Source organism: Drosophila hydei, unplaced genomic scaffold, assembly GCF_003285905.1.
Source record: "Drosophila hydei strain 15085-1641.00,03,60 unplaced genomic scaffold, DhydRS2 tig00008135-arrow-pilon, whole genome shotgun sequence".
NCBI classification, from domain to species: domain Eukaryota; kingdom Metazoa; phylum Arthropoda; class Insecta; order Diptera; family Drosophilidae; genus Drosophila; species Drosophila hydei.
In genome coordinates this window covers 141603-167038 of record NW_022045844.1, presented here as the reverse complement: position 1 = coordinate 167038, position 25436 = coordinate 141603, and the positions used below count along the sequence as shown (strand labels likewise).

General features: G+C 45.0%; 1 protein-coding gene across 3 annotated transcripts; it reads left to right on the top strand.

Moving 5' to 3' along the window:
- The first annotated feature begins 1474 nt into the window (after nucleotides 1-1474).
- On the top strand, nucleotides 1475-25436 carry LOC111595380. 3 transcript variants are annotated; one of them, XM_023309079.2, is made up of 11 exons: nucleotides 1475-1928; nucleotides 10883-11061; nucleotides 12416-12714; nucleotides 17666-17912; nucleotides 19856-19885; nucleotides 20077-20404; nucleotides 20459-23292; nucleotides 23350-23561; nucleotides 23615-23855; nucleotides 23911-24037; nucleotides 24133-25436. In XM_023309079.2, the coding sequence occupies exons 2-11, from the start codon at nucleotides 10985-10987 to the stop codon at nucleotides 24196-24198; spliced, it is 4461 nt and encodes a 1486-aa protein (XP_023164847.2). In that variant the 5' UTR covers nucleotides 1475-1928; nucleotides 10883-10984; the 3' UTR covers nucleotides 24199-25436. The 3 variants fall into 3 exon arrangements, with proteins under 3 accessions (XP_023164847.2, XP_023164844.2, XP_023164846.2); XM_023309076.2 differs by lacking the exon at nucleotides 19856-19885 and adding an exon at nucleotides 18366-18485; XM_023309078.2 differs by lacking the exon at nucleotides 19856-19885 and having other exon boundaries at nucleotides 24133-25435.

Here is a 25436-nt window from a genome sequence, read left to right as displayed (position 1 = left end):
AGTGCCTGTCAACAGAGGCGCGCTCTCTTCTTCCCTCTTTCCCGCTCTCTCTCTTTCTTTCCTTCGCTCTTTTCAGCACTCTCTTGCTCCACATTTGTGCCCTGCTCGCTGGCCCTCTGTGCCGCCTTCAGCATGCACCCACCTGTCGTCTGCCAAGCAGCTAAACACAACTAATGCCAATATAACTTATAATCATCTGGAGCTGCTTGACAATGCTCCAAAATTTAACAAGTCAAGCTGCACAGCGATAGTGAAAGAGAGAGAGCGAGAGCGTGCGGGAAGCAGAGGGAGAGAGAGGGAGAGTGAATGCTTGCGGGAACTGTCTGCTTATCTCTCCGCTCGTCCAGCTGTTGAGCCGTCCAGCTGCACGCCGCCGGCAAGGGCTAGTCACGACCTCCTCTGGGACAGACAATGCGAAAACGTGCAACGCGCCGCCTTTACAAGCTGCGGCTGTTTGTTGTTTATGCGCCCAAAAAGGGCTGGAACAGCAACAACATATGTCAGAGCGAGAGCGATATAGGGCGAGAGTGAGAGACAAGCAGAGGGTATCGCGCGCCTGCGTAAGTAAAAGAGAAAACTCTAAGAGAGAATTTTTACAGCTAAAACTTGAAAGCAGCCAAAATATGTCATTCCTTAAGCCTAATCAGATTATAAGCAACGAATTGATTTCCGTATTGAGAAATATTATTCAAGAGAATTTTCAATATTTTCTGAGCTTTTAGTAACTGACTTAGTCAACTGCAAGGCTTAAATTATAAAACCTTCTTAAGGCAAAAGATTTCAGTACAAAGGAATCTTTGGCATCTATTCACTATATATAAGGTCTCGTAATAATCTTTTTGGAAAAGTTTTCAAACTAAAAACAGATCAAATCAGGTGAAATTATTCTAAACACAGTTTCAACAGCAGCTTTTTCCAGGTATTCAAATCTTTTTGGTAAGCATCTAAATTTTTTCTGGAATTTCGAATGATTTCGAAAATATATCCTTTGTTTTGCGAATGACTGCAACTGAGTAAAATTGTTGGAGCTTCGAAACCTATATATGCTTGAAATGTTATAAATATTTATATTATAAAATTTTGAATTTGAAATTTTAAGTTTTAAACTTTCAATGACTTCGATAAATTTAAGTTCAATTTTCAAAAATTAGAACTGTAAATTCCTTGTTTTCAAACATTTTCCTTTAAAATATTCAAAAATGTAAATGAGTTGACAGTATTTTGCTTTTATTTAATATTCAAAACATTCTAACTTGGTCCAATATTTAGCCTTTCTAATACCTTGCCCAAGTTGTACGCATCTCTTCTAACAATTGACAAATTAGAAATCAAAATATATGTTTTGTATTATTTATAGCCAAATAGATCTATATATGCGCAAATATATCTATATATGCCAGAACCTTCTCAAACAATTCTCCAGCGCTGCAACCCACTGTGCGCAAGCAAAGAGAATACGTCAGCTCGCTGCCTCTCTCTGTATAGCGCTCTCTCGCTCACTCGCTGTGTCTCTCTTAGTCTCCGATTGCGCTGAGTGAAATAAATAACAGAAGGCAGCGACCTAACCACAGCCATAGACACGGCCAGCAACGCACGACGACGGCGACGCCGACGACGCAATCCGTGTTTCGTGCGCCGTATTCCGTGCTCGTTGCTCAGTGTCCGGCGCAAGACGTCGCCGTAGTTGTCGCTGGCAGCAGTTCGTTGTAGACTTTTTCCCGGCACGGACGTGCGTTGCGTTGCGTTGGGCAGGCGGCTAACAGTTGACGGCAGTTGCTTTGGGCACGGCCACAGTTTCGGTTGAGGTTTCCTCCACTCGAGTTTCATTAGGCGAACCGCAGAACAGGACGCGACGACGCGAGGACCCCAACGTGGACCCAATAAAATGTTAACCATGCAGCACATTTAAACGACAAACAAATGAAAAAGTGCGTAAATTATGACATTGTTTGTGGGTGGGCCCAATTTAAAAAAAAAATTATATATAAAAATAAAGGAAACTGGGAATGGAAATGCTTCAGCGCTTTGTGTGTGGGCTTTGTCGCTGTCGTTGTCAGTGTAGATATGTGTGTGTGTGTGTGTGTGTGTGGCGTGTCCTGATAACATCGCAGAAAGTAAAATTAGGGCAAAATGCTTCTGGCTGACAGGCCAGGACGAGATGTGGCGAGAGATGACGAGCGGAGGCGAGCAGAAGTCAATTCGTAAGCGAGCGAGGAACGAGGCACTGCCGCCAGGATGGCATTCACTCCCACGCCTTAAGTGTCCCACTCATCGCAGCCTAATTAATTCAATGGGTCGCCACAGCTACGCGTTTCGCAATTTGAAATCAAATCTATCAACTGCGCCCATAAATAAATCATTGCAATTTGCTCGCACGACGTCTTCAATTATTTTTAAATTATTTGCCGCAAACAAAAGTGCATAAAAAAAAATTAAATTTAAATACGCAGCCAGCGCAGAGAGCTGAACAACAACGACGACAAAAACTAGATAATCCGTGCTCGCGTTTCTTGCTCTGAACTTTTTAAAAATACATTTTCCACATTTTCATTGCCAAGCAGAAAAAAGCAGCGCAAATTAAATGTTTAGGGACAAAAAAGAAAACAAAAAGAAAATCGAAAAAATATCAAAATGTCAAAGCAAAGCGAGCAAAGTGTGTGAAAATGTGAAAAGTGCGTGAAATATAACATTTAATACATACACATATATATATATATTTATATGTATAATATATTAATATATGTATATATACGTTTATAAAATTAAACATTTATTGAGCAAACAAAAGGCGCATATTTTAAAGCTCATCCAACTGAACATTGTTTGGAAAATTTCTTGCCGGTCAAGCAATTAAATTTACCCCCACAGATTACACTACACAGCAAGGTTGAGGCTGCAGACAGACTACAACCATAGACAAATTGTAGCCATATTTTTAGAAACAATCTTGCTTATAGAGGGAGAGAGAGTTTAGGTTACAAACTCTATTAGAAACCGAGCTACGAAAATAATTATAGAAAAGGAAGAAAATATCTTTAGATATAATATCAATTTAAGATCTAAGATATAATATTATATTAATATTCAGTTAGTTCTTAATCTCTTATATTTTGCATTATTCGCTTAGTTAATTGAATCTAAATTATTCTTAATTATCTTTGGTTGTTGTAAGGCGCAATTCGAGGATCTTTAGCCAACCTAAACTAACTTCTGCAAGTGTAAAGTGCCAAGGCTTTTTCTTATTCATGCAGTTTAGAGATTTTAAAATGAGATTTATCTATATATAAGCTACTGTTAACTCAGTTAAACAATCATTTTTTGGTATCTGTTCATGTTCTTGAGAAACTTAACCTGACATAACCTCACTTCTACAAATAAAGAACATCCAAAGGCGAGCAGCAGGGACAGGGAGAGCAGAAGGGACAAAGATGGCACACAGAACAGGGCAGAGAGCAGATGGCAGAGAGCAGAGAGCAGAGAGAAGAGAGCAGAGAGCAGAGAGCAGAGAGCAGCGAGCAGAGAGCAGAGAGCAGAGAGCAGAGAGCAGAGAGCAGAGAGGAGAGAGCAGAGAGCAGAGAGCAGAGAGCAGAGAGCAGAGAGCAGAGAGCAGAGAGCAGAGAGCAGAGAGCAGTAGAGCAGATAGCAGAGAGCAGAGAGCAGAGAGCAGAGATGCAGAGAGCAGAGAGCAGAGAGCATATATCATATATCATATATCATATATCATATATCATATATCATATATCATATATCATATATCATATATCATATATCATATATCATATATCATATATCATATATCATATATCATATATCATATATCATATATCATATATGATATATTATATATTATATATAATATTTCATATTTCATATCAAAATTTTCATATTTCCAAAATTTTTCTTCCTTTATAACTTTTCCAAGCGAACATAATTAAATTTCTGAAATTGAATCAATTTTGAAAACAAACCTAAGCCTAACCTAACTCAATGTGCCAGACCCGGATTCCTGGAATTGTGGAACCCCTATGGAAAACATTGAAAACATTGCCTTTTAAATGAAGTCTCCTCAAACAATTTCCAGACCAGCTCACCTCAAATATTAGTTAGCTTCGTTTCGTATCAGCCTCAACTATTGGGGAGCTCACCCTAACCTTGCCTAATCTACAACAGTTGTTGTCCAGTGTCTTTTACCAATGTGTTGACACAGTCACCTTTCTCTCCTGGCCCAGTTCACCCCGCTCTAGTGTGAGTCACATGTTGTAGCTGTCATAGCCGTCGTGGACGTCGACGTCGTCATCGTCGTCGTCGATGCCGTCGTCATCGTTTCGTTGTCCACTCGACGTCATGTTCGGCCCACAACAAACATGACATTCTACGGTTCTTTTATGCTTGCCGCACATGTCACGGCAAAGTTAACTGCCACACAAGCCACAAGCATGCCACGGCCGCCCCGCCTGCACAGCCCGGCCATGGGTTAAGCATGTTATATTATGTTGTATTTTTATGCGCATCCATCCAAATCCCTGACAGTCAGTGAAATATGGCGTTGACACGAACCGCTTGCAATTATGCAAAAAGCGTGGGCGGCTGGGCTGGGGTGAGGCGAGGGCATGGTCAGGCGCAGCTCGAATCCCAATCGAGGCAAATTGAAATTGACTGCGACACAAAAAAAAAACTCAAGAAATTCATGCCTAATTCAATGTTAAATTGTGCGCACCTCGAGCAGCAAGAAGCGGGCCTAAAGAATGCCAAGCACATCTCATAATGGAAACATGAGCACGCCCTTTGACCCCGGCCCCAATCCTTCCAGCCGGCACTAGGGAGCGACTCTTTTATTGCCGCCACTTGAGCCAATATTTGCGCATTTCAACAATGTTGCCTTTTTTTGCATACATCAGTGTGTGTGTGCGTGTGTGTGTGGGGGCGTGGCACGCCCTCAACTACTGCTAGGCGGCAGTCATGCATGCACAAATGTAATGAAATATCCCGTTTGCTATTATAAGGCCCTTCCCGTCTCTCTATACAAATACACACACACACACACATGCATATCTGTGTGCATATATAGATGTCAGGTAGCATAAAAAGTCGCAATTCAATTTTGTGCCCTGTTCCGCCTTTCGGTCTGTTGCCAATTCAAGTTGCACCTCTAACCAGTCGCTGCTCGCTGCCAGCTGCCGCCCCTCAGCCCACAGCTCAATGCGCCATGATGGGGGCGGGGGTAGGTTTGGCATGGACAGCGTTTCAAGTGTGGCATGGTTTAAACAGGAACTCAAGTGGTTTGCCAGTTGCAACCCTAAAAAGCTCTGTCAGGCGTCTAATAAAGTCATGCCACGCACAACTTATTTAGTCTCAAATTAAAATTCATACAATACAAATGCCTAGAAAACTCAAATTAAAACCTAAATAAAAAACATGCTTGTGGCTGGACTAACGGCGCCTGGCTTGAGGCTAAGTATTGTGGACCTATGTCTTATATATCATTATTATATAGTTATTATTATGATGCACTAATGTCTATTGAGCCCTGGAGTGACTTCTCTGTTGATCTGCCTTTCTCTGCTTGCCAAAGGGAGTCCAGTTCAGTTGCAGGCATTATTATATCCCTTCTCTACTTCTTCTCTATATACTCAAGAGCCACACTTACTTAAGCCATGTAGAGTCTCGCTCTGCGACAATTCATCTCTCTCCACATATCTATAACTCTAATACAGATAACATATATTCTCTTCATAAATAAGTCACAATTGCTACCCACACGTGTAACCTTACATGTCCAACCCTCCCCTCGCGCCTCTTACAGCCTCCCTGTTGACCACGTGACTAGACACTTTCCGGACATGTAATACGACACGCCCCGCGCCGTTTGCTCATTCCCGGTTAGCACTTGGTCTGGTTCCCAAGCATTTGTTGGCTATTGTTCCTTTGGTTGTTGCTCTCATTGCTGTTGTTGTTATTGTTGCAGTTGCTATATTATTCTGGCTTTGGCCTCTTTGGACAGGGCGCACGTGAGCTACCCCATTGGCATGGCCATAAGCACGCGATGCACTTGGCCAAGACGCAACCCTTTGCTGCAACGGCAACTGTTGGCAATTTTCATTCCGCACGAACGGCATCCGGCAGAGCAGGAGAGGGAGAGGCAGCGAGACTGAGTGGCGGGAAGTAGGGAAATTATTTTCATGCTCACGGACGGCGGCACTTGAGGGCATTCTTTATGACATGCCTGGGAAAATGTCTGCGCTGGCAAAGCAGCGCATGCAAAATTCATGAGCTTTGGAACACTTCTTTTTTTTGGCTGTTTATTAAATAATTTAAAGCTATTCCATTTGATCTTCGCTAGAGCTATAGACTGGAGGAATTGAAAGTCAAAGAGAGATAAAGGGAGGCAGAGGGTTTGGGGAATTGCAGATTGTCTGCCGCAGCTTTTATACGAAATTGTCTATTTCCTGTTTGTCTGACGGGCTTGTTGCCATGGCTCGAGGGGCTCCCAGAGAGGCGTGTCCAGGTGACAGGGCAATCGAAAAGCAAAGAGAATACAACAGCCAACGTTGACAACAGGCTTCAAATAACATCAATTGTGGCAAAGCCAGCGACAGCAACGTAATAAAAGAAGCTTTAAATACTGTCTAGAACAGTTTACCTGGAAAAGCCATAAAAATTCTATGAACTTGATTAGATTTCTTTATATAACATTGTAACATTTTTTATAAAATGTTACTTAAATGCGAGAGAGCATAGCAAATATCTCTCTCTCTCTCTCTCTCTCTCTCTCTTTCCATTTTTCTTTCCCTGCCCCCTCTCTGCCTATGTATCTATCCATCTTTGTCTTATAACTTATGTCTCCTTCTCTCTCTCTATTGCTCTCCCTCATTGATTCTTTGACTATTTAGGGACAAGGAGAGAGTCCCTGTCTCTCTCTCTCTCTCTTTCAGTCTCTACATTTATGCTTTTTTCTCATTCCCTCTGCACTCCTCCTCTTCTCTCTCCCTTCCTCTATCTCTCCTTCACTCTCTCTCTCTCTCTCCTTCACTCTCTCTCTCTCTCTCTCTCTCTCTCTCTTTCTCTCTCTCTCACTCACCTTCAACTTCTACCCAAATGTTTTGCTCTCACTTCTACTCAAGCCTCTCTGTCGCTGCTTTTCACAGTGTAAATGCTATATCTCTCTCTCTCACTCTCTTGGTGTCTGGCTCTATTTTTCGCTCTCTCTCTTAGTACTGTCACTCTCTCTCTCTCTGTCATTCTCACTCCCTTTGATCTTCAGCTTTTGTTTATTATTAGCAATTCAACAATATGTAAACAATATTCCATTAAAATGATTAAATTTCATCGATGTAAACACAAAATTTTTTTGGCAACTGAAGCTGTGAGAAATTTAATTAAAATTGCAATAAAAAAATGAAAATGTAATTGAATTTATAGCCGAGAGCTCAAGCCATAAGAAGGAAAGCCATGAATCCTGTTAGGAAATGAGCCGACGCACAGAAATTAAATTGAAATATGAACATGAAAGCTTTACATTTATCAAGAGCCCATCGACGTTGACCTTAGACATTAACACATTCACACATAGTATCTAAGAGTGTGTGAGTGTGTGTGTGTGTGGCATGGCACTATTTATCAAAAAGAAGAAACTTTAAGAACATAAAGAAAACAAACGTGCCACAAAACGAGGCAATGGTCCGGCTCACAGCTTATCAGCATCTAGGGGACGATTTCTGTCATTGACGGCTCCTTTACGTAGAGGCGGATGCTGTCCCACAAAGCTCAGTTGCCCACGCAGCAGCCCCACTCAAGCGTGGGTGGCGACCAGACAAAAAAAGGCGAGAACTTGAGAGAGAGAGAGAGAGAGAGAGAGAGAGAGAGAGAGAGAGAGAGAGAGAGAGAGAGAGAGAGAGAGAGAGAGAGAGAGAGAGAGGGAGAGGGAGAGCGAGGTTGGCGAGACAGTGGATAAATGAGTGGCATGCTGATGGCCAGGGCCATTTTGATGCTCGATGGCAGAGCCAAAGGAGGCATTAGGTATAATCATTATGATGATAAGCACGAACGGTTTGATTTTTCCCGTTTATTGGGGCTCGTTGTCAGCGACAGGAAAAGCCCGCGCGCGAGTCCTCGTCAGCCATTGAAGTCAATGTCTTTTGCCTGATTGTCACCGTCATCATCAGCAGCACTGCCATCATCATTGTCATTATCATTATCATTATCATACTCATCATCATTATCATTGTTCATTCACATCAGCTGCAGAGCCTTTGTCTCCCGCCAGTTGTGGCAAAGTGTTTTGTTTTGTTCCATTGATTCAAGTGGCGCTTTATCTGAACTTGATGGGTCTCAATGAGTATATCCAAATGTAACGCCAAAGACAGTGAAGCAGACAGCAGATCAGAAATGAATTCCTTTAGACGAGCCAAATATATTTTCGGCGAAAAGAACGTTTCCTTTTCACTGAGTTTTTACTGTCGCTTAATGTCCAATTAAAAAGTTTTTCAAATCACTTCAAACTATCAGCATTATGGGCTTTGTGGCCGGCTTACTTGGTCGCAACACAACAAAAAATTTCGCTTTTGTTAAGCCTCTAAAATGTATTCAATTGTTGCCCGAAATGTTCGCACAAATCCCCAACAAAACTCAACTTAAAAAATGCCGCTGCCCATTACAAAGTGCAGGATGAGCTTTTAGAAAGTTGTCCCTTATACTCGACTGCCTCCGCCTCATTATTATGCATTATGCCCACTTTGAAATGATGTGTGGGTAGTTCTGACTAGACTCCACAGCATGTGACAGGCAGACAAACAGTTGGAGTCATGCATAATGATATAAGCTATAGATTCGAAGAGCTTGACAAATATTACGTATACGACACATATACATATCTCAGAAGCTTTAAGCTTATATCTATTTAAGCATTTAGATCTTATCTAGGAAGACACTAAAGAACTGTCTTCAAATTTCATTATCTATAGAGTAAGGGGAACATATTGCTGCCTTACAAGGTATCTGCCAGTCGAGCATAGACTCGTATGGCTGCTGCGTGTAGTTTGTTATGCTTTTTATGCTATTTTTTTTTGTTTGTTGCTTTTCGCATGAAACTTTTTAGTTGACCCAGTTACAAAGTTTATGCCAAACAGACAACGCTGCGTATGGATAATATTTGCTTTGAGCTCGGGCTAAATGCTAAAAGTCTCATCCGACGCGTGCGTCGCAAAACTTTCGACTTGCTACAAATTTGCTTTTAATTTAGAAAACTCAGCGAAATACGAAATTGGCATAAAATTGCATATTTCATGTTAAGCAAATATTAGGTGCCATTTTGTGGGCGTGGCACGGCAGGGGCGTAGAGAACGGATTGTTGCTAATGGTGAACTAGACCATAATTGCGGCAACTTTGTGTGCTCACAGACATGTGTGTGTGTCTAAGGATCTCAGCCCGCAAGAACCAAGCATCATAACTTTAGCTAGGCAGGTGCCGTTACTGCTGCTGCTAACTCTTCTTCTTCTGCTTTTTGCTTAACTGTGCTGTTTATGTACTTCATTTTAGAAAATGGCGCAGTCTGGTTAACCCACATTGACAATGGGGCTGGCTGACACACACACATACACATAGACATAATACAAGCGGCGCCTGTTTGTATCAACGTCTTCTGCCATTGTGTCAACAAGCGAGGGCCAGCCTGTGACCCACTGCAGCCAGAGCGAAACAGAGCGAGAGCGAGAAAGGTAGACTGATGAGGCAGCCAGTACAACTGACTGCGGCATTAACTGCAGCACATTAATGTTATTGTGGGCGTCGCTGCGTGGGTTTAGCGCTTGACTGACAACGCAAGAAGAGCACGACGAAAGCTAAATACCCTGAGCAGCTGCGCGGAACTGTTGATAATTGACATAGATATAGAATACATGCTTATATGTCATGGCACATCAGTTCTAGATACTAGAAAGTAGAATACATACTTCGAGACCTTCTAGACTTATAGATACAAAACTGAATTCAAATATCACTGAAACCTAATTAAAACTCTAGTATAACAAAGATAGCTGCATGATATAGTCAAACAGATGCTCCCACTATGTACTAGAGAAGAGCTTATAACTATCAACTTCTGTTTAGATATCTGAGGAAATAACAAAAGTCTAATCTAGGCACAGTCGAAGCTCAGAACAAACAGTTATCGACTCAGATACATATAGAAGCGGACTGCAAAGTAAATTTCTTAAGATTGAGCTTAGATATCGATTGCGTTGCTCAGCCCAAAATGTGTTCTTCTTCGCTTGCGTTACATATTTCATATCAAGTTTCGAATGCCCCTCGTAACTGCCTGTGCGAAAGACGCTTTTGTTGTTTTGGGGCGATTAAAAGTTTTATCCGTGGTTGTCGCCGGGGCTTTTTGTCTTCCTTTGCTTTTGGCCTCATTCTTATGACACAGTCGCGGCTTTCCCATTTTCCTGCCAACAAAAACGTGTTGTTATTGTTACTAGCACTGCTGCTGCTGCTGCTGCTGCTGCTGCTGCTGCTGCTGCTGCTGCTGCTGCTGCTGCTGCTGCTGCCTCTTCTGTGTTCAGTGTGGCTGACCTGCTAACCTCAGCCGTTGGCAGCTGGTTAGCTTACACCACCACGAACCACCCGCAACACACTTGGCCACCCACTTGGCACACTTTCTGCACAATTACAAGCCAATCAATTGCTCGAGCTGTCAATAGTTTGCAATAAATATTGAGAGCGCGGCTTGTGCAGCCTAATCGAACTTGGCTCACAAATGCCAACGAGTCCAGTGCCAACTTACAGACCGTTGCCACTTATCACAGCTTCTCTCTTAAGCGTATTTTCTCTGTCATGCTTAAGCCAGCAATCTTATCTAACTCTCAGCTCTTCTGTCACTTTTTGCAGCCGCAACAAGCGCAAGTGCCACGTACTGCATGACAACCTGAGCTGCAGTTGTCCAGGTGACAGCCACTGGGCCAAGGAGTAGCTGCAGCAGCTGCCACAGACATGGGCGATCTACAGGCAACCATTGAGTTCTCCGTTGAGCTGCATAAATTCTTCAATGTGGATCTCTTTCAACGCGGGTAAGTAAGCAAAGATGCTGCAAATTAAGTCAAAGGCCATAATTTTCTTAAATTATTTCCAAATTGAGATAAATTTTGAAATTAAGTGAATTTGGCATTGCAATAGACGCCACACATGTTGGCAATCAAATCGAGTATCTGGCACAAAAGTGGGTCAATAAAAGCGTTCACACATTAGATCCTATATGTACGATATAAAATCATGCGATTCATGAAAATTCACAGGAAAAAAAGCAAATAAGAAACACCTGTAAAATGAAGTAATAAAGTCGCTGCCTTTTGCATAAAGTTGGACAAAAAAAATTCAAAGAGAAGCGAGAAAATTTACGCACTCGAAGTGTTGGGCAAACAAAACGAAATGAAATGCCATAAAAAACAGTCAAAGGCAGAACATGACTGGCAGATACCCTGCCACGGTTGATTGTTATGATTTTATATGGGTAGCGAGGCACTAGAAGGTCTTGATAGACTTAAGCTAAGTTTGAGCTGATGCAAAGCATGTGAAGGTAGCTGAAACTAGAGGCAGCTAGAGCTAAATGTACTTGATCTTAGTTTTTGTTCATAATTGATTCGAACACTCAATGGGCTGGGCCACGGCTGCTTCTGTCTGTTACATATATTTCAACAGAAACAGCATACCCTGTGTATAACAATATATGGGCGTGGCAAATGCAGCAAGCAGAGCAGGCACTAATTGTCAGCAAAGTGTTTATGCGATTGCAGTTGTTGTTGCTGTTGCTGTTGCTGTTGGTGTTGTTGCTGTTGTATTGGTTTATGGTATTTGAGCTGCTGTTGACGGCAGCCCTTGAGGATGCCGTTGCCATACGCACAGAGAGAGAGGGAGGTAGAGAGAGAGCACAGTCAGGTAGCGGGCGGCAGCTCGTGTGTTAAAAATACATGAAAAACAGAAAATAAAACCGAAACTCGCATGAAATTTGCGCAAAAATATAAACAAAGCCACAGCGCAAAAGAGATAGCAAGTGCAAAGAGAGACGGGCAGATGGCGGGCGAATGGTGGAAAATTGAAATAAATTTTAAACATTTGTGTGCTTAAATTTTTATGTTCTCTCAACGGCGAATGGCAAATGGGAATATGATCTGCAAATATTGAAATATTCATCTGAAGTGCATAAAAAACATATATTTATATATATATCTTATATGCACAAAGGATTTTAAATAATAATAAATTTAATTAGCAATGCGTGCGAACTTTTATTGCTCTATTTTGAAAGCTTCATTTAAGCAGCGTTTTACGCTGCGTATACTTTATATATATGCAAATTGATATCAATGGATGATTAATATGCCACGTCTGTCTCTGTCTCTTTCTCGTTCTCTTCTCTTTCTGCAGACTTTATCAGGTGCGTTGCGGACTGCGCGTTTCACCTCGCCTACCTGTCCAGGTGGAGACAAGCATACCCGAGTCGAACAATAGCAACAAGGCAAATGGCGCCTCCAGCGAGCCGAGCGACAATGAACGGGAGAATGAGCTGGCCACGCCAGTCGATGCTGCCACAGTGCCCGGCATCGGCAGCTGCACATCCGCAACCATAATCAATGGCAGCGGCGCCTCACGCATCTTTCAGATACTCTACCGCAACGAGGAGGTGCCGCTGCGCGATGTCATACACTTTCGCAGTCATCTGCTCGGTGAGTACACATGGAATGAGCCGAGTCAAAGATAAAGTTTTCTATTCAATTGCATATATAAATCAAGTGGCTGACGCTGCACGAACTTTTTGGCCATGTCGCGTGTCGACAGCCCAAAAAGTTTCCTTTTTTATGGCAAATGCGCCTGTCCCAAGTGCTTCAATGTTGACCAACTGCTGAGCGGCCATGCGGTATATAGTATATATAGTGTATATATAGGGCCGATAGTATATATATAATATATATATATATATATATATAGTAGAATTTCAATTTGGCAGCGTTTCTCTAATTGCATTCTCGCCGAGTTGAATGCACAGCCACGCCCACCCTTTATGTGTCATCTAAGACGCAATTAGCTAGCCAAGTTGGCTGCCCTTTGAAAATAGTTCGTTACTTTGTTGCTGGCCAATTTCAATTTGCACCCAAACAGGACCGAAAAGCACTTGGACTTGGCCACTGCAGTGACCTGATTTGCAAGCATTTGCAGGCGCTTTGCCCCTCAGGCAGAGCTACAACATCAAAGGAACAAGATACAACAATAAAAAACAACTCAGATAACGAAAGAATATATATACATACATATATATATATATGTGTGTGTGTGTGTACATACCCACAGACAATATGAAAATGGCATAAAAAGTTAACCAGGCGCAAAAATGGGAAACAAATTGAAAGTCAATTTCTAGGGTCGAAGGGAAGGCGCTGACGAGGGGCGTAGCGCTCATAAATGGAGGCAGGGCAGTAAAAAATGAAAATAATAATAAATAAATATATAACAAAAAAAAATAAAAAAGCAACGAAGAAGAGAAATGTTTTGTTCGCCTGCTGCAAAGCGAAGAGAAAATGAAAATAAATTTTCGGCAAATAGAACAAATTCTCATACATTTTCAGGCTATTTATTTATTTTTATAGATAAATTCAGTTTGCTTTTGCTTATGTTCATTGTGTCACACAAATTGTAAGCCTTTTAGTGTAAATAAATAAACTTTTAATATTTTAAAAAGTAGCTAGAAATTGGGTGAGAGGTTGAAGGAGTGATGGAGTTTGAGGTAGAAGTAGAAGGAGAAATTAAAGTAGAAGAAGTGGAAGTAGAAGTAGATGTAGAAGTAGAAGTAGAAGAAGTAGAAGTAGAAGTAGCAGTAGAGTATAAAGTAGAAGTAGACGTGAAGTAGAAGTCGACCTAGACCGTCGCCGTCGTCGCCGTCGACGTCGGTAGTCCCGTCAGCCGTCGCCGTCCCGTCGCGTCGCACGTCGCCGTCGCCGTCGCCGTCGCACGTCGCGTCGCCGTCGGCAGTCCCTCGCGTCCCTTCGCCTCGCCGTCGCCGTCGCCGTCGCCGTCGCCGTCGCCGTCGCCGTCGCCGTCGCCGTCGCCGTCGCCGTCGCCGTCGCCGTCGCCGTCGCCGTCGCCGTCGCCGTCGCCGTCGCCGTCGCCGTCCGTCGCCGTCGCCGTCGCCGTCCGCCCGTCGCCGTCGCCGTCGCCGTCGCCGTCGCCGTCGCCGTCGCCGTCGCCGTCGCCGTCGCCGTCGCCGTCGCCGTCGCCGTCGCCGTCGCCGTCGCCGTCGCCGTCGCCGTCGCCGTCGCCGTCGCCGTCGCCGTCGCCGTCGCCGTCGCCGTCGCCGTCGCCGTCGCCGTCGCCGTCGCCGTCGCCGTCGCCGTCGCCGTCGCCGTCGCCGTCGCCGTCGCCGTCGCCGTCGCCGTCGCCGTCGCCGTCGCCGTCGCCGCGCCGTCGCCGTCGCCGTCGCCGTCGCCGTCGCCGTCGCCGTCGCCGTCGCCGTCGCCGTCGCCGCGCCGTCGCCGTCGCCGTCGCCGTCGCCGTCGCCGTCGCCGTCGCCGTCGCCGTCGCCGTCGCCGTCGCCGTCGCCGTCGCCGTCGCCGTCGCCGTCGCCGTCGCCGTCGCCGTCGCCGTCGCCGTCGCCGTCGCCGTCGCCGTCGCCGTCGCCGTCGCCGTCGCCGTCGCCGTCGCCGTCGCCGTCGCCGTCGCCGTCGCCGTCGCCGTCGCCGTCGCCGTCGCCGTCGCCGTCGCCGTCGCCGTCGCCGTCGCCGTCGCCGTCGCCGTCGCCGTCGCCGTCGCCGTCGCCGTCGCCGTCGCCGTCGCCGTCGCCGTCGCCGTCGCCGTCGCCGTCGCCGTCGCCGTCGCCGTCGCCGTCGCCGTCGCCGTCGCCGTCGCCGTCGCCGTCGCCGTCGCCGTCGCCGTCGCCGTCGCCGTCGCCGTCGCCGTCGCCGTCGCCGTCGCCGTCGCCGTCGCCGTCGCCGTCGCCGTCGCCGTCGCCGAGAAGTAGAAGTAGAAGTAGAAGTAGAAGTAGAAGTAGAAGTAGAAGTAGAAGTAGAAGTAGAAGTAGAAGTAGAAGTAGAAGTAGAAGTAGAAGTAGAAGTAGAAGTAGAAGTAGAAGTAGAAGTAGAAGTAGAAGTAGAAGTAGAAGTAGAAGTAGAAGTAGAAGTAAAGTAGAAGTAGAAGTAGAAGTAGAAGAAATTAGAAGTAGAAGTAGAAGTAGAAGTAGAAGTAGAAGTAGAAGTAGAAGTAGAAGAAGTAGAAGTAGAAGTAGAAGTAGAAGTAGAAGTAGTAGAAGTAGAAGTAGAAGTAGAAGTAGAAGTAGAAGTAGAAGTAGAAGTAGAAGTAGAAGTAGAAGTAGAAGTAGAAGTAGAAGTAGAAATAGAAGTAGAAGTAGAAGTAGAAGTAGAAGTAGAAGTAGAAATAGAAGTAGAAGTAGAAATAGAAGTAGAAGTAGAAGTAGAAGTAGAAGTAGAAGTAGAAGTAGAAGTAGAAGTAGAAGTAGAAGTAGAAGTAGAAGTAGAAGTAGAAGTAGAAGTAGAAGTAGAAGTAGAAGTAGAAGTAGAAGTAGAAGTAGAAGTAGAAGTAGACAAAGAAGTAGAAAAAGAAGTAGAAAAAGAAATGGTAAAAGAAATCGAGGTTGAGATAGAGATATCACAAACACTTCGTTCTGTCAGCTCGAGGACCCTTACCTCTATCTCTAGGTCAACCTCTACCTGTTCTGCTGTTGCTCAGGAGAAGCAGCTGAGTTGCTATCTCCACAAGCGTGGCTAGAACGTTTGGTCAAGCTAAAGAAAAGTCAAAAGTATATCAAATCTAAACCTTCGAAAAGTAAACGTTTTGAAATTCATAAAAATCTCTTATCCGTAGAAGTCAGCTTTAACTTTCAAAATAATAACTAATTGTTCAGAAAAAGTCAAAGCTTAAACATAATTTTTTACAAAAGGAGATTTAACTGGCAAGTTTGAGTAACTGCCTTTGAGAGCACATTTGCAGTTCAGCTATTGATGAACTTAATATCCCCAGGGAATGTTTCGTAAATATTTCAAAATTTCGTTTAGAATTGAATCCAATTTGCAGTCAGATTAGATTAGGATAATTCCAATGGCTGTAACTTGCCAAACTATATTTTATTTGCCATGCTTTTAGGGCATAAAAGCTGGGCGTTTGTTCAAGGTGCGGCTTAGTGATTACATTATATTTCAATCTGATTATGTGTCCCTTACCCTACCAGCAGCGGCAGCAGCAGCTCTCCCACATGCTCATTTGTATAGCCTGCTGATGAGCACTTGGCAGACTTCATCAGATACCCGAGAGCTGCTGCTGTTGCTGTTGCTGCTGCCTTTTGTGATGTGAGCTGCGCCAACACCTCTGTTGTTGTTCTTGTTGTTGCTTGTAGTTGTTCTTGTTCTGCAGCAACACTATGTGAGCAGCAGCAGCAACAACAATGGAAAGAACATCATCCACTCGGCTGTTGGGTAAAGTGATTAATTCATTTGGACAAGTTTTGCGTGCTCCCTCCACACAATAACAACAACAGCAGTAAAGTGGAATCCTGTGAAGTGGCAGCAACAAAAAAAGCAAAAAAACAACAGAAAACCGCAGCTAAACAAAAAGTTACTTTTACTTGACAGCTTTTTGTTGGTGTGCCTGAGTGGAGCAGGCGCCCCTGCCCGCTCGGTTGCCACAGACAACACGCAAGCTTTGAGTAGCTATGCAATTTATCTCTTCTACACGTGTCTCAGGTGCGAGCTGCTGCAACTGCAGCGAGCTGCAAATTGTCACAGGCAAATGTGTAAGGCGGCATGATAAACTGCGCCACAGAAATGACGCCAAGGGATTTGCCACGCACTTCACTCAAAATATACATATATATATACATATATATCTATATATATCTATATATATATATCTGTATACACCACAAGTTATAAAATAAAAGCGGCATAAAAATGGAATAAATATCAGCTGAAGAAGAAATACCCACAAATACTGTCAAACAATTGTCACACAGGGCGTATGAGTAATGCCCAAGTAAAGCTGAGCCAGGCAGATGTGGGTGGCTTGTGTGTATGGTTGGGTGGCTTGGCTGGAATGTGGAGCGCAACTTTACTTTTATTGCCTTTGAATGAGACTGAACTTAGCTTTAGCCGCGCAAATCCCCATTTTATGAAAACAAATGAATTTTATGTTACAAAGAAGAGTTGAAGGCAGCTAAAGAAGTAAAGCTCTGAGTGTGTGTGTGTGTGTGGGTGAGAGCGTATAAGTTATTCCGTGTGTGTGTTGGCTGACCATAAGCGCGCGTTCAGGTGTGACGCGAATTGAATTTGATTAAATTACATCAAGTATACGCACTGTGCACAGCCGTTTTAGTAATAAGATTTGCAGCTAGTTCTTGCTAATGGCTTGATGAATTTATTAGTCACAGTCGAGTATTGATTGGCGTACATTAACTGCGAGAAACTAGCTGCCATACACAATATAGCCTAAGCGAAAACCAATAATCAATGCTGATGAGGCAAACTAAGGCCTCAACTAAGTGCAGAAGAGGAACTTGAAATATTGCGAATGCCTGCAAACGATTATTTGCGCTGGGGATTTGTTTGTGTTGAACATACGACAATATTAAGTAAGCCCACACTCTCTATCTTTCATTCTGTCTCTTTCTCTCTGCAGTTGACAGCCGTCACCTGAAGGAGTCCATCGAACGAGCTGAGTTCTCACTGCAGCTGGAGCTCTGGTTCGGCGAACAGAATGGCAGCAGCCAACTGACGTTGGCATCCACACGCAATCTGCAGTTGAACTTTCATCCGGGACGCGGACTGCATTATCATCTGCCCGTACTGTTCGACTACTTCCACTTGGCGGCCATCAGTGTGGGCATTCATGCCAGCCTTGTGGCCCTGCATCAGCCATACATCAAGTGAGTGAATGGGAAAAGGGGCGCACGACTTTTGTCTGGGCAGACATGCAAAGTAGAGACAGAGACAGAGAGAGAGAGAGAGAGAGAGTTGACAACATGATCTCTAATGTCAACGTTAATAGTCATATTTTTCCTCTTGTCCCTAGCTGGGCGTGTGTGTCCTGCTGAGCTTGATTGGAGCGGCAGTGTCTGGCCGCACAAATCATTTCCAACTCATTAAAATTGCACACAACACACACGTCCCCCCCACCGGCTCCCTTCTCCTTTCACTATTCGCGGCCCCTATCGGCTGTATTATATAAAGGTTCTGTCTCCAGCTGGTGAGGCTGGTCCGCTGTTGCCAGCTCTGGCCTGCTGCTGGTGTGCTCACATTTTAATGACTCCCTCTCTCTCGTATTTCAATTGTCTTCCTCTTGGCAAACTTGGCGACAACTGCAACGACAACAACAACAGACTGCAGCATTTGGGCGGCATTCGTGGCCGGGGCGTGGCATCGCTGCTACTATTACCAACTGCACAGCACCTACTGCAGCCGTGGCGCAGTCAATTTTTACGCCGTTTGATTCAGCAAAAGTTTGTATACGCCACAATCCGCCCACCGAGCAAGACTCCTTCATAACTTTTGTGGCCAGTTGTGGAAAGTTGTTAGGAACTCTTTAAGCTACATATGATTCCGTATCGCTAAATTGAAACTTCTCCTACACCTGGCTGCTCATTAATATGTTTCAGCGAGCTGCGTGCGGGAGCGCAAATCTAGAGAAATCACTGAGGCACCGAGCTTGAACCAAATGAATAATAGATTAGCCACCTGGAATTGAAATTCCTTGTTGACCTTGGCCCCTGTCTGCTCTGAATTTTGATGTTGATTACATTTCGTCGCTGGCTTCAGCTGCACGAGCTCCAAATTGCCTGATTATCCTCCACTTGCCCCAAAACTAAAGCGCAATTTGTGCACAAATTCGAGCTAAAAATATTTAGTTGGATTAACTTTAAGTTCAATTTTGCTCCAATTCTTATTTGCCCAAACTTTTTCCTACTTAGGTATATTAATTAGCTTTTAAGTCCCATTTACTTTAGTTTAGTTAACAAGGCTGCAAAAACGATTTCAAAGAAATTTTCAACAATTTATTAATGAAGCAGAAAAAAGAAAAGAACAAAGATCAAACGAAACTAAACTATTTTAAATTAAAAAGAATTTAATATATTCAAAATTAAATTATTTTTAAATATTAGAATAATATAAACCAAATTTAAAAATTAAACAGAATAAAATTTAAAAATATGTATATGTTTAAAAATAATAATAAAAAAATAAATTAAAAAAAAAACAGAAACAAATTTTATAAAAATAAACAACGATTTTTAAAAAAATTTTTTTAATTTTTAAAAATAATGAATAATATTAATAATAAAATATATCAAAAAAAAGTAAACAATCATATGAAAAATATATTTTTTTTAAATATAATAAATATATAAATCTATAAAAAATATATATATTTTTAAATATGTATATTTTTTTATGTTTCTATTTAAATTATTGTTTACATATAAAAAAAATAAAATATATATGAAAAATGTATACAAAAAAATTATATAAGACAAAAAAATTTTAAAAATTATAAATTAAATTAGTTAGCTTAAAGTAAAAGTTGCAATAAATTTGTAAACTATTGAAGAATATATATAGAAATATATTCCTACGGATTTGCAGCCTTGGTATATATGCCACGCCTCAGTTAAATATCGTATATGAACCCATTACAAAAAGCATTTATTTTTATTTGCTCCAATCAAATTCAAATTCAATTCATTTATTTCATTTTAATCTCAACATGTAACCAAACCAATATCCGCATATAAACCCATAAAATATATAAACAATCTAACGCATGGAACGACTTTAACACACGACTACAAACTAAATACGTTTTCTGGTGCAGGAAAAGCATATTCTCATATATCAAGTTATGGTAAGATTTCAAAATGCCTTTTTGGGTAACTAATTTCATCCACTTGTAGTCTAGTTGCCAAGCTTTGCAGTGCTTTCTATGTGTATGTGTGTGAGTGAGTGTGTGTGAGTGTGTGTGTGTGTATGTGTACGTGTGTAGTTCCTTAGAGTAGTTCTGTAACTAGCTCTGATTCCAGTTGAACTTTCTTCCAGTGCTCCACGCAGCTCGAAGCCTTGGAGCGCTGGCAAGCTAAGCTGCAGAGGGAATACCTCGCCCGGTCCCTTGGAAGCGGTTTTCTTTGGCCCACAGATAGGTGGCACCACCAAGTGCAGTGGCGGACCCACTGGGCGTTTGCTGCAGTCGCGGCAGATCCATCGGGATATCTGCAGCCTGCTGCTGGGCGCCATTGAGCAGCTGAAGGCGACCCTCAACGAGTTCAGCACTGTGCTCCCGCCGAGCATCAATTCGCAGATCGGCTCGCCGCCGCTGCGGGAGAACGACACGGGCGAGCGACTGCAGCAGCTGCTGGAGCAGGCAAAGGTAAGAAGTCCGAAGTTGCTCAATGAATTGGCTTTTAAAATGCTCCGCTTGCAGCAACTGGAGGCCGAGGATGACTTCGCCACGCTGGCCAACTCGGACATAGCGCAGCTGTGCGCGGAGAATATTTTCTGGTGGCGTCGCGTGCTGCTCGCCTCCAGATCCTCAACGGCAGTGCACACGCTGCTCGCACGCAAACATCATATACTGCGCGTACGCCGTTTTGCCGAGGGCTTCTTTGTGCTGGAGCAGCCCAGACATGCCGCCACCGGCTGCCACGAGATGACCAGCAGCGCCAGTCCCGGCCACTGTCAGGGCTATGCGGGCATTGCGGAGCTGGCAAGGCGCAGTCGCTATTTGCAATCGCTGCCGCCGCTGCCCGTGCACTGCACGCCCATCGATGGTGACGCCGCCTCGCTGCCGCTGATCTTCGAGGATCGCTATGTGGTGCCAGGTGCCAGCTATGCGCGACGTCGCTCTGGCAGCGATCCCCAGCTGGATGAGACAACGGCGGCGAGCAAAAAGAAAACTCTCGCGTCCGATAAGACGCACTCGAGCAACAGCCTGAACGGCACCAAGGACTGCCTGGCCTGTCACTTCGACTACGACTATCCGGCGAGCAATGGCAATGGTCCAGCGCATCCGCATGCCAAGTGCGTGGTCACGCCACGCTTTGCGCTGGGCGGCGAAGTGCTGCAGGCCACCTTGACCATAGCGCCCAGCAACAAGGAGGCGCAGCCCGTGGCACTGCGGCACAATCTGTCCAGACATTCGGTAACGGGACTGCTCGAAGATCTCGACATCGAGTCGAGTGAGACGGCGTTGCCCACGCGGCACAGCAAGTCCTTGGATCAGCTGGACGGCTGCCAGACTGCAGCAGCTGAGACGCATGTGCTCGAGCCCAGCTGCAATGGACGCCAGGTGAGCTACAACACGCTGCCCGCCGGCCTGGCGCGCCTCCAAGCCGACGATCTGATGCGCAACATATGCGAGTTCCGACAACGCTATGGCAATGCCAGCAAATTCGACTACTTGCACGAGATCAAGCTGCTGAATCCGCCCAAGCAGCCAGCTGCCGGCAATGGCGCCTACAACTCGCTGCCCAAGAGCATGTTGCCGCCACGCAACTCCTATCCGCCGCCCCCGCCCAGCCAGTACACGACCATGCCGAGGAGCAATAGCTCCCAAATACCACGAGCTGTGGAGATAGCGCGCGTCCGTGTGTCGGATATCAAGGAGATGCTGCGCCAGGGTCAAGTGCAGGGCGCGCTGCGCAAGGAGTCGAGCAGCTCGGAGAGCGATATGATGCAGAAGCTGCAGATGCTCAGCTCCAGCAGTGTGCCCTTTCGACTCGATGCCACGACCACGACCACGGTCAACAGCAACAACAACACGAACAGCAGCGATCCCAATACGAGTGGCTTCAGTGAGTCGCTGCCCAACCTGGCGCCGCCGCCGGAGTTCGATTCGGATGTGCGACGGCAGCGCAGCAATTCGACCTCGTCGCTCAGCGAGGAGAGCGGTTGGGTGAGCAGCCGGCGCAGCTCGTTGGCCATCTCCAGTCCGGACACAATCACCAGCACCGGGCCGCAGCAGAAGCAGCGGCACACGCAGCTTAGCCTGGGCATGGGCATGGGCCTGGAGACGCGGCTCAATGGCGAGCAGCTGCGTCTGCGCCTGCAGAAGCTGCTCGAGCAGCAGCAGCAGCAGCCGCACAAGCCACAGCGAAAGCGTCAATCGGCTGGGAATAGTCAGAGCCGAACGCCCGCTCGCCTGCAGCAGCAGGAGAAGGAGAAGGAGCTGCACAAGAAGATCTCATCGGTGACCGTGACCATAAAGAAGGAGCGTTCACGCTTTCAACTGGATCGTCTGCGTCATCTGCCCAATGGCGAATCCACCGAGGTGGAGGACTTGGAGCGTCCGCCACCGAGACGCCGTCATAAGGGCGGCGCCGCTGCCCGATGCGAAAAGTCCAAGTCGGACTTTGATATAACCAGCTTGAAGGATATGCAGCCGCTGGACGCCGTTTGCTTGCCGCCACCACAACAGTTCCAGGATCAGGACCAAGACCAGGACCAGGTGCTGGCACCACCACCGCCCGACGAGTTTCGCGATCCACCACCCGAACCAGCACCTGCTCCAGCAGCCGCACCAGCCACAGCCTCAATTCCAATGCCCTTGCCAGCTGCCCTGCCAGCTGTAGCAGCTGTAACCAAGTCCAAGAATAAGTCCGTGCCCTGCCATGTGGTGCTGGCACCACCACCACCGCCGCCGCTCAAGGAACGGCAGCCCATAGGCGCCATTGACAATCCCGTGTACCACATCTACGAGTCACTGCGTCCCATGTCCACGCCAGCGATCTTTAGCAACAAGCCGGTGCTCAAGTCGCACAGCCTGGCGGAGCTGAAGCGTCCTCCGCAGCATCAATGCAAGCAAGAGAATGGCTTGGACACGGAGCAGGACGAGAACAAAGAGAATGCCAACGGCCAAGTGCTGGGGCGTGGCAAGCAGTCGAATGGTTCGATTAGCAAACACAAGCGCAAGGGTCAGCCGGCTGGACAGGAGGCCAGTCCCAGCATCTCGCTGCTGGAGTTCGAGAAGTGCCGCGAAGAGTTTCGCAAACAAATCAAATACCAGGGCAACATCTACTCGGACTACGTGCAGTTGGCCTCGGAGCTGCCCTATTTCTATATCAGTGACGAGTATCGCGCCTTCTCGCCCAATGGCATGCACCTGGTCATCTGTGTGCACGGCCTGGATGGCAACTCGGCGGACCTGCGGCTGGTGCGCACCTATCTGGAACTGGGTCTGCCCGGCGTGAATCTTGAGTTTCTAATGTCGGAGCGCAATCAGGGCGACACCTTCTCCGACTTCGATACCATGACTGATCGGTAAGTCTCCATACTTAACTGTTGATAATGGAAGCTGATTGTGTTCTCGCCAATCAGGCTGGTTGCCGAGATCCTTTACCATATCGACAGCTGCGGCTTGAATCCCGCACGCATCTCCTTTGTGGCCCATTCGCTGGGCACCATCATCGTGCGCAGCGCCCTGGCACGTCCACAGATGCGTCCGCTGCTGCCGCGCCTGCACACGTTCCTCTCGCTCTCCGGGCCGCATCTGGGCACGCTCTACAACACCAGCGGACTGGTCAACATGGGTAAGTGGACGCAGCTTAGCCGGCAAGGCACTAACTAATGGCATTCCCCTCAGGCATGTGGTTCATGCAGAAGTGGAAGAAGTCTGGCTCACTGCTGCAGCTGTGCATGCGCGACACCACGGATATGCGCAACAGCTTCCTCTACAGACTCAGCCAGCGCAGCACTTTGCATCACTTTAGCAACATATTGCTCTGCGGCTCCAGCCAGGATCGCTATGTGCCCGCGCACTCGGCACGCCTGGAGCTATGCAAGGCAGCCATGCGCGATAGCTCCTCCTTGGGCACCATCTACAGGTGGGTTAGCCTAAATGAAGTCTAGTTCCGAAACGTATTATCATTTGCCTTCCAGGGAAATGGTTCACAATGTCATTGCACCCATTTTGGCCAGGCCGGAGCTAACGCTGGCACGCTTCGACGTGCATCATGCACTGCCCCATACGGCCAACACGCTGATTGGAAGAGCTGCTCATATTGCGGTAAGATCTAATGGACAAAAGCTTAATATATATATATATATATATATATATATCTTTTCTATATCTAATAACAATTTTGCTTATCAACCCATTAGGTGCTGGACTCGGAGCTGTTCATTGAGAAATTTATGCTGATCGCGGGCCTGAAGTACTTCAGTTAACGTGGCTAAGCATAGATCCCTGGACTAGTTGAAACTTTTGCTGACTTTTTAAACAGCCAATTTGATATAGAGAGCTCTATGAAGCGTTTAGTAGACCTAAGTTCTAGTAACTAAAGTACTCATATTTTAATGTTATTTAATGTGTAACACAAGAATCTATTTGAGTTCGTAACACACGCAGTGTACATGACACAGACAGTCACACACACATACACACACACACACACACTGTTTGACTATACTTAATAATCCACAAGCAGAAACTCAAGTTTCTTCAGCCAACAGAATTCCGACTGCAATTCAGTTGGACCAAGGAATTTATTGAAACAAATTGTTAGACTTGAAATTTTTGTACCAAAACGCAAATCTTTTGTAGAGAATTGTCAAAAGTTGACTCAATTAATCAAAATGAATGCAAAATGAAAACGTTTAATCAAAAAACTATAACCAAAGCGGCGTAACTGTTTAAAACGTGTTATCGATAAATTACAATTTTTTATAGCTAATAGAGTTCAAAACTTGAAGAAGAAAAAAAACAAAAAAACAAAAACGAAAGCCAAAGACATCCATCATAAGTAGCTTAGATCTAAGTTAAAACTATTTACGAGACTTTATGAAACGATTGAATTGGAACAGTAGGAAAATGAGAAAAGATCATGATAAGTATACGTAACTAACGGTAGCTGAGCACACGAATACAAGGTTGCATTTCGATAAATATGTATTAGCAATTGTGAGACTAATTGAAACACAAGAACAAGTGGTTTTTTCCAAATCTTTGTACTGCTAAAATGCAAAGGCAACTATGGTAGCGAGGAATTAGAGTAGCGATAATAGACCGTTTTAGAGTTGAGTAGTGGAATTAATGCATTTGTGGAGCGCGTCAATTAAGCTGGGATATTCGAGGAACGCATGGAAGCGTCTTGCAAGTAAATTTTTCGTTTGCGCAAATATGAATTTGTTAATTGGGAACAACAAAAGCATGTTAGTAAGTGAATCGACATGTAGAGCAGTTAGGTCAACTTGAAAATTTTGTAGTCTAGTCGTAGTCGATATGTTGTCTACATATTTACATACATAGTTATGTGTGTTTTCTGAGCTTTTTCAAATCGTTGTTGTGAACATTTTTAGCTAATTACCAACTTTGACTTTTCATGTATAACTTTTTGAAATCTACCCATTTAGCTGTATACATACCAGAAGTTGCATTCTCTATGTGTAACCGTCCTAAATCTAAA